Below are 12,351 nucleotides of genomic sequence, written 5' to 3' on the forward strand. Positions count from 1 at the left end.
AGAGACACCACTTCAAACTTCCATCTCAGTTTATTTATCAATTTTTGGCATCAGGAGAGTAGTTCTCTGAGGTCTCAGATTAGGTCCCTTAAATGTGAATATGCTTTCCTCCCTATTTTGAAGCTGCAGAAGTGGATGGGCATCATTCAGATAGTTATATGAAGATCCCTGCCCTCTCCCCATTGCAGCTTAAGCATTGGGAGTCAGGTTGGGGATTGTTTGGCAGCTGAATGACAAATGCACCCGAAGAGTCTTAGAGTGCATCTGCACTACAGAAATAATCCAGCATTGTCACATAGCTCAATGCTATGAAATTTTGGAAACTGTAGTTTTGTGAGGCTCTATTGGCCTGAATGCTGTACTGGCCTGAAACAGGCTGGAGGGGAGTAATTGTCTTTACTCCCCTCCAGCAAATCAGGTACTCCCAAGGCCTCTGGAGGGCACACTTTTGTCATTTTTGGATACGGTCAAAAGGTGGGGAGGGTCTAGTGGACATGGGTAGGTTTGCCATATCCCACCTGGGGGCGGGATTTTCCCGGTTTGGGGCAGGTCCGCACGGTCCCTCCCCGGTTTGCCCCCGCCCCCAGGATTTCCCCCGCCCCTGGGCTGAGGGGAGGATTCCCTTCCCTGCTTGGGCTCCGCTGCTGTGGCGAGAACGGGGCCCAGGTGGGGAAGGGAAGCCTCCATGAGGGGAGGATTCCTTCCCCACTTGAGCTCCGACGGTGAGAACGGGGCTCAGGTGGGGAAGGAAAGCCTCCCCTCAGCGAGGCTCCTTTTCAAATGTAAGACACAAAAAATGTGTCCTACATTTGAAAATTTTGTCCTACATTTGTCCTGGTTTGGAGGTCCTCACTTATGGCAACCCTAGACATGGGGAACCACATTGGTGTCATGGAGGCACATGCAGTCTATGGGACACACATTGCCCATTCTGGGGCCTATTTATACTGAACAATTATAGCACTATGTGTGTATAAGTGCATTCAAGTCACCTGTTGATTTATGGCAACCCCATGAATTTTTCATAGGGTTTTCTTAGGCAGGGAATACTTGGGGTCATATTGCCAGTTCCTTCCTCTGAAACATAGCCTATAGCACCTGGTATTCATTGGCAGTTTCCATCAAAGTACTTACCAGGGATGACTCTGCTTAGCTTCCAAGATCAGACATGATCTGTAGCCTTTAGGTATTAAGCTATAAATGCCATAGTTAACTCCTGTGGAACAGAGCTCTCTGTCTGGAAAATTCTAAATGCCCTTTCCTAAACCCCATATCATAGGGTGTTGCTATGCTAGTTAAAATGGAATATAATGCTAAACCTCTGTGGTGCGAATGGTCTCTTGAGGTAAAAGAATACATTGAAAAAGGATATCATAACACTACAAGTAAAGCTTGTACCCTGAAAAGATGCAATGTTTCCATGAAATGAAACATTACATGACCTCCAAAAAAGACAATCCCCCCACATATATATGCCAAGAAAATTTTGGATGGACAAGTAAAGCTATGCCTGTAATAACACAGAACATGCCCTGTATTGATTTTATATTTAGGGCACATGAAGATTTATAGTCCTTTGGGGGTTAATATTTATCTGATCAATAGGTCTTGATTTGCACTGAGCTGAAAATCAATATTTGCTTATTATACCAATCTAATCTGGAGGTCCCAGCTGAGATTCTGGAAGTGCAACATTTCTCGTGTTTTCTTATACACATGGTGCTGCATAACCTAGAATGAATGAACCAAAGGGATTGTTAAATAGTGGTGCTTATTATGGTTTTATATAGGAGATTTCAAAGGCATATTTAATCTGTTTCATCATACACTTCACATTTTATGCTAAGCTGATGGCAGTATGGTTATGAGAAGATTCTTCTCTGTATTTTGCCACAAACAGAAGTACACAAACAGTGGTAGTGCAAGATAGTGCCTTCTTGATAGCAGTAGCACAGAGAGGTTTAGCAGTAACTTAGGCTGCATCTACACCACAGAATTAATGCACTTTGACACTGCTTTAACAGCCATAGTTCAGTGCTGTGGAACTTTTAGATTTGCACTTTCATGGATATTTAGCCTTCTCTATCAGAGAGCTCTGGTGCCATAACAAACTACAAATTCCAAGATTCCATAGGATGGAACCATGATAGTTAAAGCAATGTCAAACTGCATTAATTCTGCAGTGTAGCAGCAATCTTAGAAAAAATACTTTTTAAAAAAGTAATTAATTCATTTCTAATTCTAGGCCCCTCTCCCAGCAATTTGTTTTTAAATTTTTAAATTTCCAGCTTCGCAAAAGCAACCAAAATAATTACTTCTAGTTATCTTAAATATAAATGTAAATACTATGGGCTGCTTTCCTGTTCTACAAACTACACCCTGCTGTGGTGTCAGCAGGTAAAGACATTTTTAGCCCAACAGGCTTCTCAAATTGAAAGTTTTTAAAGAAAGTACATTTAAGAGGGAGTTGTATTATATCTATAAGCGGCATACATCCCAGTTTTGGGGAAAGCAAGGGTATAAATAAAGATGATGATGATAGTGCTCTTATTCAGGAGAAAAACAAATAAATATTAAAACATATACTTCAATGAAGCTTTCTCTCTTGCATTATTTTTCAGGTGGCCTCGCATTGGCACAAGTCCTATTTTTTTACGTGAAGTATCTTGTTCTTTTCGGTGTCCCTGCACTTGTCATTCAAATGGATGGACTCACACCTCCTGCTTTACCTCGCTGCGTGAGCACCATGTACAGTTTCTGTGGAATGTGGAGGTGAGCCTGATCTCTATTGCTGAAGTTCACCCCAGATTTCTTTTTTTATCCTTGTGTTGCATTGAACTTGGGTGTCCTGTGTCACCTCATCGCCTACAAGAACACCTACAAATTGATAAACGTTACATGGCATTATCATTTCTCACTGCTTGTTTTTGAAGACTTTTTAAAATATCCTTCCATTTGATAATTACTTTCTCCTGCCACAGAGGTGAAGAGATGTCTGCCTTTGGGATGTTCATCATCTGAATGATTAGAATGGGATCCAAACCGTTTATCTGCACTGATCTGATAATGATTTTCTCTCCAACTGTATGAAATATGAGGTTTTTTTTCCATTATTGTCCCCTTGAAAATGACACTTTTGTGTGGAAAATTCATACAGGGAAGGATAGGTAATATTTGATTAGATAACCCTACAGGGAAAGTGTTGAGGAATGATCACCTTCACAATGCCAAAGGAAAGGTAATAGACTCCATTCATGAAAAAGTAACTGTGGAGATCTTTCAAATATCTGAATTTTTTACTTCTCTCCTATTGTGCACAGGACTTAATGCTCTTTGGCAGACTTTGGTGTCTAGGGAAGGTGGGTTTACCTGTGTATGCAGAAGTTGTAGTCTTTTAATATTGGATTGCAATCCATTCTCCACTACCTGGCTTTAGTCAGCTGTGCCAAGCAGTGCTTCTTGTTACTTACGTATAATTTGTCAAGTCCAGAACTCCTGGATGGCATGGACCTTGCTACCTCATTTATGCCATGGCATACAAATCCTTGTAATATGAATTATATGAGATTGCTATTAAATGTTGTTCCTGTTAAGGAAAAAGCAACATGGGATATACAGTGATTGAAATAAAACTTGTATGTGAGAGTCAGGATGACTCAGCAGAAGCAATTAAGAGCCACACAGGTGTTAAAGGTAATGGAATTAACAAGTCCTGAATGCCAAGGACAGAAATGTAAAGTGGATAATTGAACACACCTGAGAATTGTTAAGTGGTCAAGGCTGAGATGATGAAATCATCAATTCTGGGTAGAAACAAGAGAACCAGTGAGAGTGGATGTGCACGCCCACTGGGTGGAAACTGACAAGAGTGGGTGGTATGATCCAAGGACTATAATAATGGCTATGATTCCTAATGTATTGTGTGGGTAGTAGTGAGGAGTTGTGTTGGATAGTTTTGGAGCTGTATATAGTAGAATAAAGTAGATCTTTTATATAAGACTACTGAGTTGTCTGGTGTCTTGAGTGAAGATACAAGAGCCAGCTGGATCCTGAAGAAGTGGGAAGACTTCTGTGGAAGCAAGAGTGAGAAGGCTTGGAGAGTTTGTCAGGGTCTTCAGCCTATTCTCTCTAACTCTGCTGCTTTTGAAGCAAAGCTTTAACCACTGACCAAAACTGGTCAGCGCCGGTGCGTAACAAGGTGGTGAGTTCGAGCCAGAGGTGAAGAGCTATAACTCCCATCATCCCTGACAGTTCCTTAGCATCAGCTAGTACAAAATGCTGCTTTTCATGGTGCTTATAAAGTAACCTATAAACCTCAGATCCTGGAGAAATTGCTTTTTTTGGACTACAACTCCCCAAATCCCACAGCTGGTATGGCCACTGGCCAAGTTGTCTGGGGGATTCTGGGAGTTTTAATCCAAAAGTATGTTTTCTAATCTCTAATAAAACATTGTATGGACATAAGAAGAAGCAACATTTGAATGTTCTAGGAGTCAGCCATCATCCTGGAAGCCAAAGTGTTGGCAGTGGCCAGGAGTGTGTTTGTTACACCTAGTGTACTGGTGGCACATGTTCCTGGTGATGTCAGAACTGGCCATGGTGGTCCATACCTTGATTACATCCCATTTGGCTTACTGTAACACACTACATGTGGGCCTGCCTTTAGAAACCACTTAGATATTGCAGCAGCCAGATCACTGATGGGCAGATTACAGGAAATATATAACTATCCTGTCGAATTAGCTACACTGGCTACCAGTTCATTTCTGAGCACAGTTCTGTAACACTTTTATTTTAACTTATTCATTTCTGTATTTTGAACCTTTTACATAGATTTTTATAATCAGTTTTATAACTCTGTTTTACTTTTGGGTATTGTACTTATATTGTACTGTGGCATTTATATGGTGTTTTACTCATATTTTATATATTTTATTGTATTATTAGGTCCTTTGTAATTTCTATTAAATTTCTGTAGAATTTTATAGTGTGTTCTACACTCTTTTGTGTTATTTTGAGATGGCCTACGGGCTAATCAATAAACGTTGTTGTTGGGCACAGTTCAAAGTGCTTTATGACCAATAAAGACCTATATGGCTTGGGTCCAGATGATCTGATAGTCCTTATGTCCCAATATGAGCCAGAGTTTTAGGATCCTCAGGGGAGTGCTTTATCTCAGTCCTATCACCATCCGATGAGGACATGCGAGAGAGTTTTCCCAGTAGTTGCTTCCAGATTCTGGGATTCCCTCCCACAGTTGGCTGCAGCATTTTGAACCTACAATTTTTAATTGCCATGGATTCCATATTCTTTTGTGGCCTATGCTCATTCTGTCCCCCCCCCTCTTTTTCTCTGTTCATAGAAAGTTTTTTTTAATTCAAATGGTAAATACTATACTAAAAGCAAGGTCACATTCCAGAAATTCTTACAGGCAGCAAGACGCTCCAGGTATACTCCTGAAATATGGATCCCCACAGATTTGAAAGCACCAACATTATGGTAAGGGAAGAAGCAGAGCTTTCAGAAGGTATTGGGTTTTTTTTTTATCTACAGTTCCCACATTCCACCAACAGCATGATCATTGCTTGAGGAGGTCTGGGAACGGTAGTCTCCCCAAAAGTAACCTTTGTAGATTCTAATTGATACGAACACCAATAAGAATACAGATAGGAATTCAGAGAGACTTCCTAAGAGCTTGAACAAACCCTATAGCATTGCTCACTAACCATAGGAGATTCAGGGAACTGTAGTCCAAAAAACCTATTTATTCCATAAGAAAAAAAATAAAAATTCTAATACAATCTGTACATTAACAATTTGAAATGGCACCTAATACAGATCCCATGATGGTCTTATACATTATATCCTGTACAATAAAGTGGGGGAATGGGAAGAATTAATTAATAATAATATCCTTCCATGTATTATATGTACTGGAGTGGTAATATGCTAATATTCTGATTAATAGTTTATAAACGTAGACAGATCTTGTCGCACCTTTGAGACTAACTGAAAGAAAGAAGTGTGCAGCATGAGCTTTCGTAGACTATAGTCTATTTCCTCAGATGCCTTTAGTAGAGCATCTGAAGAAGTAGATTGTAGTCTATGAAAGCTCATGCTGCCAGCTTTCTTTCAGTTAGTCTCAAAGGTGCTACAAGATCTCTGTACATTCTGATTCTACAGACTAACATGACTGTGGGGCTGTACAGACCGGCAAGAAACAGCGGCTTCAGGGTGGAAAGGGGGCATGGTGACCACATGCCGCCCACCTCAATTCCGCCCCCAAAGTGGTGTCATGGTGCCTGCCCACCTGCTTGCCCACATGGCGGGGGGCATCATGGCATTTCTACAGCACAGCGTTTACGCATGTTGCGTCAAAGAAATGTGGAAGAGCCACAGCAGCAGTGTCAAGGGTGGCTTTTTCTGTCCCAAAAAGGAACAGCATTTTGCCACTTCTTTTGGGGCTGGAAAAACGTCTGATTGGAGCCACGGCCCCGATACAGGGGTGATGCAGAGCTGCTCCTTCAGGGCCATGTCTGTTTTTGGCCTATGTCTTTGAACAGTTTATGAATGAGGACCAAATACTGTAGTACCTGGATTCTGCTTGTTCATGCCTTCTCTTGTCAACCTTGTATGAAATCCCCTGCCCCCAAAAGATCTGGGTTTCTGGTCCGAGATCTACAGTAACAGAAGGTTTAAAAGCCCCCTGGATTCCAAATGCAGTTCTTCTTGCTAGACCAGGAATCACATATATTCCTATCAGATAGATGTAATTTGATGCCAACTTTGGTAGTTTTGATCACCTGTTTGGATAGTTCTGACTTTGATATCTAAGTTAGAAATGAATCCCTTCTTCCCTTACCAAATTATGGATGCTTTCAAATCTATGGAATTTTTATGTTCAGCTGTATACCTGGAGCTTCCTGCTGCCTGTAAGGAGTTCTGGAATGTGACCATGGTTGAGAACATCAGTCATTCCGTTTGATGAACTAATCATTAAAAAAGCACTGCCAGAAACTTGCAGTTCTTTCAGGACTCACAAATGAAGCATTTAGAAATGAAATAAATTAAATCTAGAAGCCTAATGGGCACATAGATTTGAAGGAATTGACTTGGGGGGAAAATCCACATTACAGGTTTAAAATAAAAAGGGTCTCTTCTCAAAGTACAATTTAAAGATAAATGGTAAAGAAGGTCCGTTTAAGATTTTTTTAAATGAACATCAGCCTTTTCAATGTGATCAAGAAGATCTGGCATTGGGCTTTCACCCCCTTTTCTTCCTTGGTGGAATCAGTCACACCTGAACTGCCATGCACTAGCTTGCTCATGAGTAATGTGTCAACTGACTTTGGGGAAGCAGATGGCTTGTCTACATGATTAAAATACTCATCATTCCAGTTGATTTGGAAAACATTCCAAATATGTGGGACAAGAAGAAGGAGGAGGAGGCCCTATCCTTTCCATTTGCCAAATTTGCAGCTCTCATTTGGTGGACTAGAGAGTATCCCCTTAAGTGCTGCTCATTAAAGAAGGCAATTACAGTAACATGGTCCAAAACCACTAAAGGCATTAAATGCTTTAAAGTAGGCATGGGCAGGGCAAAGCCCATGGGCTGCCTGTGGTGCCCAGGGCTATTTTTCTAGGCTCCAGTATCCCCAAAGTTGACAAAATTGCCCCCAGTGTCCTCTAGGGGACATAGGGGCACTTCTCCCATATTTTTCCCTGAGGCATTTTAGGTCCTTTTCTATTAAAAGAAAAGGAAGAGAACAGGAAAATTGCTTAGCTCAAGGAGGCTTGTGAGAGGCAGGTAACTTTTGAAGCCCCATATACAGCGCAGGGTGTGTCTGGTATGCAAACAACATAAATAAAATCCACAGATCAAAAGCCTGCCCAAATAAAAATGCGTTCATCTGTTAGTGAAAAGAGAGCAGGAAAGGGGCCGACTTGATCCCCTCTGGAAGGGAGTTCTGCAGTCTGGGCACAGCCATGGAGGAGGCTGTCTCCTGAGTCTGTTTGGGGTTGGATTTGCTGCAAGAGTCTAATTTGAGACTTGGAGAATCTTGTTACCATTCTCATAATAAAGAAATACATTCCACTGTGCTGTGATTCATAGCATTAAGTAGTAACATGTCTGCACAGTGTGGTGCTACCTCCATTGTTTATGATGAGATATTATAAGAAAAAGTCATAAAGTACGAAAATGTTTACCAAAGTACTTTTGTTTTTGTTGCCTGTTGTTTCAAAAAAAGAGAGAAGCGATGAATTATGGAAGAGATGGAATCATTAGAGTGGCTTAACAATGGACCCATTTAAATGAAATTCTCTTCCAGACTCTCAGTTGCATTTGTTTAATTATTCCAACTGAAGAGCAATTTTGCCAATGTTTGCTATGATTGCCCTATCACTAGATCAGCTTAGCCCTTGGACTGGTTGAATTTTGCAACTGATGCCCATTAAAACATTATCCCATTTTGGTCTTCCAACAAGGACCTGCTCATTTGTGGATGATTCACTTGGTTGGAAGGATGACTACCTTTAGAAATTGTGCAGTATTACCATTTCTGTGTGGAGCACCAATTTGAATTATTTTCTTGGTGCTCCTGTGGGAAAGGTAACATTTGAACTTGCCCTCCCACTACCTATAAATTATCAGTTTGTGTTTCTCCATTACCCGTTATTAATCTCTGCACTGCTCACATCTCTCAGATGTTATAAATTGAAAAGCAGCACAAGTACAGATGATTTATAACCAGCTTGGCTCACATATCATGAAAAAAAAAAATCTAAGAGGGAAGAGGTATGGAGAATGAAATGTCCTGAGAAGTATTTAATTACAAAGAAATTGCAAGTCTTTGCGTTGCAATAATCCAGAGAAGGGTTGAGATGCACTCTGTGTATACAGAAAGGACATTGAGCTAGAGGAAGACACAATGTTAAAGAGAATTAAGAGTGCTTAGGGAGATGTTTTGCTTCCTGTCATGTTGTCTTTGGGTCTATCACTTCTTTTGGCCAAGAAGGTTGGAATAGTACAAAGCCCCTGGAAAACCTGTTTATTAGAGGTGAAAATCAAGGGCCTTCCTCAGATTTTCCTGGAGCCAGCATGGTGCAGTGGCTTGAACACTTGATCAGGAATCGGGGAAACTAGGGTTCAAATCCCTACTCAGCCATGGAAACCCACTGCATGATTTGGGCAAATCACACTTTACCAGACTTAGGGAATGGCAATGGCATACCCCCCCCCCCTGGATAAATCTGACCAAGAATATCCTGTAATATGTTCACCTTATGATCATCATAAATGGAGAGCAACTTGAAGGAACATGGCAAGAAACAATTTTCCATCCATAGTTTTTTGTGGGTTTTTTGGGCTATGTGGCCATGTTCTAGCAGAGTTTCTTCCTGACGTTTCGCCAGCATCTGTGGCTGGCATCTTCAGAGAACTCTGAAGATGCCAGCCACAGATCCTGGCAAAACGTCAGGAAGAAACTCTGCTAGAACATGGCCACATAGCCCCAAAAACCCCAAAAACCTATGGATGCTGGCCATGAAAGCCTTCGAATTTTCCATCCAGCTCATAAGTACCAAAATATGTGGGGGGTGTGGGGAGAATTTTGGTAATTTTTTGGGTGAAGAAAGTGATTTTTTTTTGAGAAGGAGGATTATTGTTGCTGTTTTAACCAAACTGCTTGTAGTTTGTGGGTGGGAGAAAAACAATCAGTGCAAAATCATCTGACTCTGTCCTGAGTTTGGGGAACAATTTGTGGCAAGAAAAGGTTGTCATCCCAAAAGTATAATGCTTTTGGGATGGCATAAGGCATGTAGAGTGTAGAGAACTAATTATGTGGCTTGTAGCTACAGTCTGAAATCTCTGTTACTTACTGTCTAACTCACATCTATACTGTACTTCCTTATTTTTATTTCCTTAGAGGAAAAAAAAACCCCAAAGCTGGTTTTATTGTTTTTTAACTCATTTGCTTTGTGGCAAACAATGCCTGTCAAGAAATAATTACACATGAACTTTGTACAGATGGAATTTGTGTGTTAAAGATCAGTTGATGACCAACTATACTACGAAGGCTAGACAAGGAGGAGAATTTCCCATGGCTACTGGTGAATTATGAGTCAATTTCAATTATCTAAAAAAATCCCATGGAGTTTGCCCTCTGTTCCCCTTGAGTTATGACTCCTTCACACCTTTACAGTTAAAATAATGAATCATGGCTACCCAAGAGGGTTGAGAAGTATTTTTTTTTTGTTTATTACCTTCCTAGGGGTATTGCCATCAATGGTGTAAGGTGGAAACAAAATTTTTGCACTGAGAATATAGGTATAGCTATCATAAATGCAGCAGGCCATTTGAAGAATTATTGACTAAGTCCTGCTGAGATCAGTGAAGCTTACTCCCAGGTAACTATTACCTAGGATTACAGTCATAGATAGTTATTTTTGCATCTCTTCTGTCAAAACGAAGGGCCTTCTAGACTAGGATTGTGGCCCAGTGATAAATACATAGAGTGCATGCAGAAGATCCCAGGTTGAATCTCTGGAATTTGATGAAATATGATGCTCAGGGCATCGTTTGGCAAGATGAAGCCCTCAAGATGTCAGATTGCAACTCCCATTAGCATTAGCCAGCATGCATTATAGTGAGGAGTGCTGGGCATAATAGTGAGGAGTGCTGGAAGGCTGCACTTTTGGATGTGAAAGTTGGATAATGAAGTAGATCATTTCATTTGAAATGTGGTGCTGAAGGAAAGTTCAATGGATATCACGAACTGCTATAAATACAAATGGATGGTTTTTAGAGCAAATCAACCCTGGACTCTCACTAGAAGCCAAAATGATTAAACTAAGTCTATTGTAGTCTGGAATTTTCATGAAGTAATATGATAAAATATGATAATGTTCAGTGGAGTAGAAGGCACTTCTTGGGTGTCACCCAGTGCAGTCTGCAATTCCTGCACCCACCTAATGATATCCCTGATCCTCAAGTGTTTTGGAACATCATTCTGCATAGAAATGTATGTGGGACTTTTGCATGAAAATTATATTTTTGTGTACAAAAATTATTGTGTAAACCCCTCCAGAAACACATGTGCATTTCTCATAATATTCCTTCCATCCCTATAAGTAAGGCATTTTTAAAAATATCTGTTTTGTCTTAGGTATCTAAGATCTTAGGCTTGTGCACATATTTAGAAATAAATTGTTTTTGGAAGCATCCTTTAGCAACCCACAATCTTTTGACTGGGTAAAGCCAACTTTTAGATGCATAGAGAACTAATCAATTTCCAACTCAGTGTATTTATTAAAGAACCGAATAAAGAGAGGCTCAGAAATAATTCAGATATTTTTAGAGTTCAGTATACAAACCTTTAGCTCATTAAAAAATATTAGGCTCCTAACTCACCACAGCAGCTTTCAAGTGAAGGAGACCTCTGGGTCTTCCAGAAGCCAATTTTGGCCAATTTTACCTCTTTCCTATCTGTGTGAAGACAAGGGAAATGTCTGTGACAACCAGCTGTATTCATTTGGAGGTTGGGCGGCTCTCAGTGAGGAATTGCCCAGTCCATAGCCAGGAGGATTTTGATGTGCTTCTTCTACGGAATGGCTATGAGGCTGATTTAACCAAGAATGGACACAGAAATGGAAATTGATATTTACAAGTCAGGACTTGGAAAAGCTAGATTCTTGCATTCTTGCACCTGGAATCCCCAATAGGGTTTTTTGGGAGTTGGAATCCAAAAAAGCGATGTTTCCAACCACTACTACAACTGCTTGGTGTTGATCTTTTTTTTCCAGAGGGGGAAAAATTCCCATCCAGAAAGGGGATGGGTGTGTAGAGTTGGGTTTGTTGAAGTTTCTTTGTGTAGAGTTGGGTTTGTTGAAGTTTCAGAGCCCATATTTCATTGAGAATAAAATGTTTTGCTCTGATTTTCTTTTTTTAAAAGCACAAAATCAGCCTGGATAGGGTGCAAGTCAGGCCAGGAGAAGGAATGATGGGGGAGAAAAGCTTTATCAGACTTCTCATTGTAACATTTTTTTTAGCTCAAACAGCATCCTAGGACAGATGGGAGGAATGAAGTGAGGGAAGTGATGAGTGTGGGGTGGGTGTCATTGCAGGCTCATAGTAACCAGAGCATGTAGCACTGAGTTTAATTTTGCCTTCTCCTGACAGCTCTTCTCTGTCAGTGAGTCTGCAATGGCAGTCAGTATTTGACAATTTATTTTGCAAAGAGAAATGTATACACTGAAAATAGAGGGAAAATAGCAATTTATTATTGACAAGAAATGTTGGGTAACTTCCAAGGATCTGGGGGCCATTTGTGTCCTCCCTTTTACCTTAGAAGG

At 40.5% G+C, this 12,351-nt stretch overlaps 1 protein-coding gene across 1 annotated transcript in view; it reads left to right on the forward strand.

Moving 5' to 3' along the window:
* Positions 1–12,351, forward strand: part of HHAT (hedgehog acyltransferase) — a 271,581-nt gene that overhangs the window by 78,707 nt on the left and 180,523 nt on the right. The window contains exon 8 of the mRNA XM_089528314.1: positions 2,622–2,772. Coding sequence (XP_089384440.1) covers positions 2,622–2,772 — 151 coding nt within the window. The remainder of the gene's footprint in view (positions 1–2,621; positions 2,773–12,351) is intronic.

Source organism: Sceloporus occidentalis, unplaced genomic scaffold, assembly GCF_023333645.1.
Source record: "Sceloporus occidentalis isolate IW3139 unplaced genomic scaffold, rSceOcc1.0.p SCAF_6, whole genome shotgun sequence".
NCBI classification, from domain to species: Eukaryota; Metazoa; Chordata; class Lepidosauria; order Squamata; family Phrynosomatidae; genus Sceloporus; species Sceloporus occidentalis.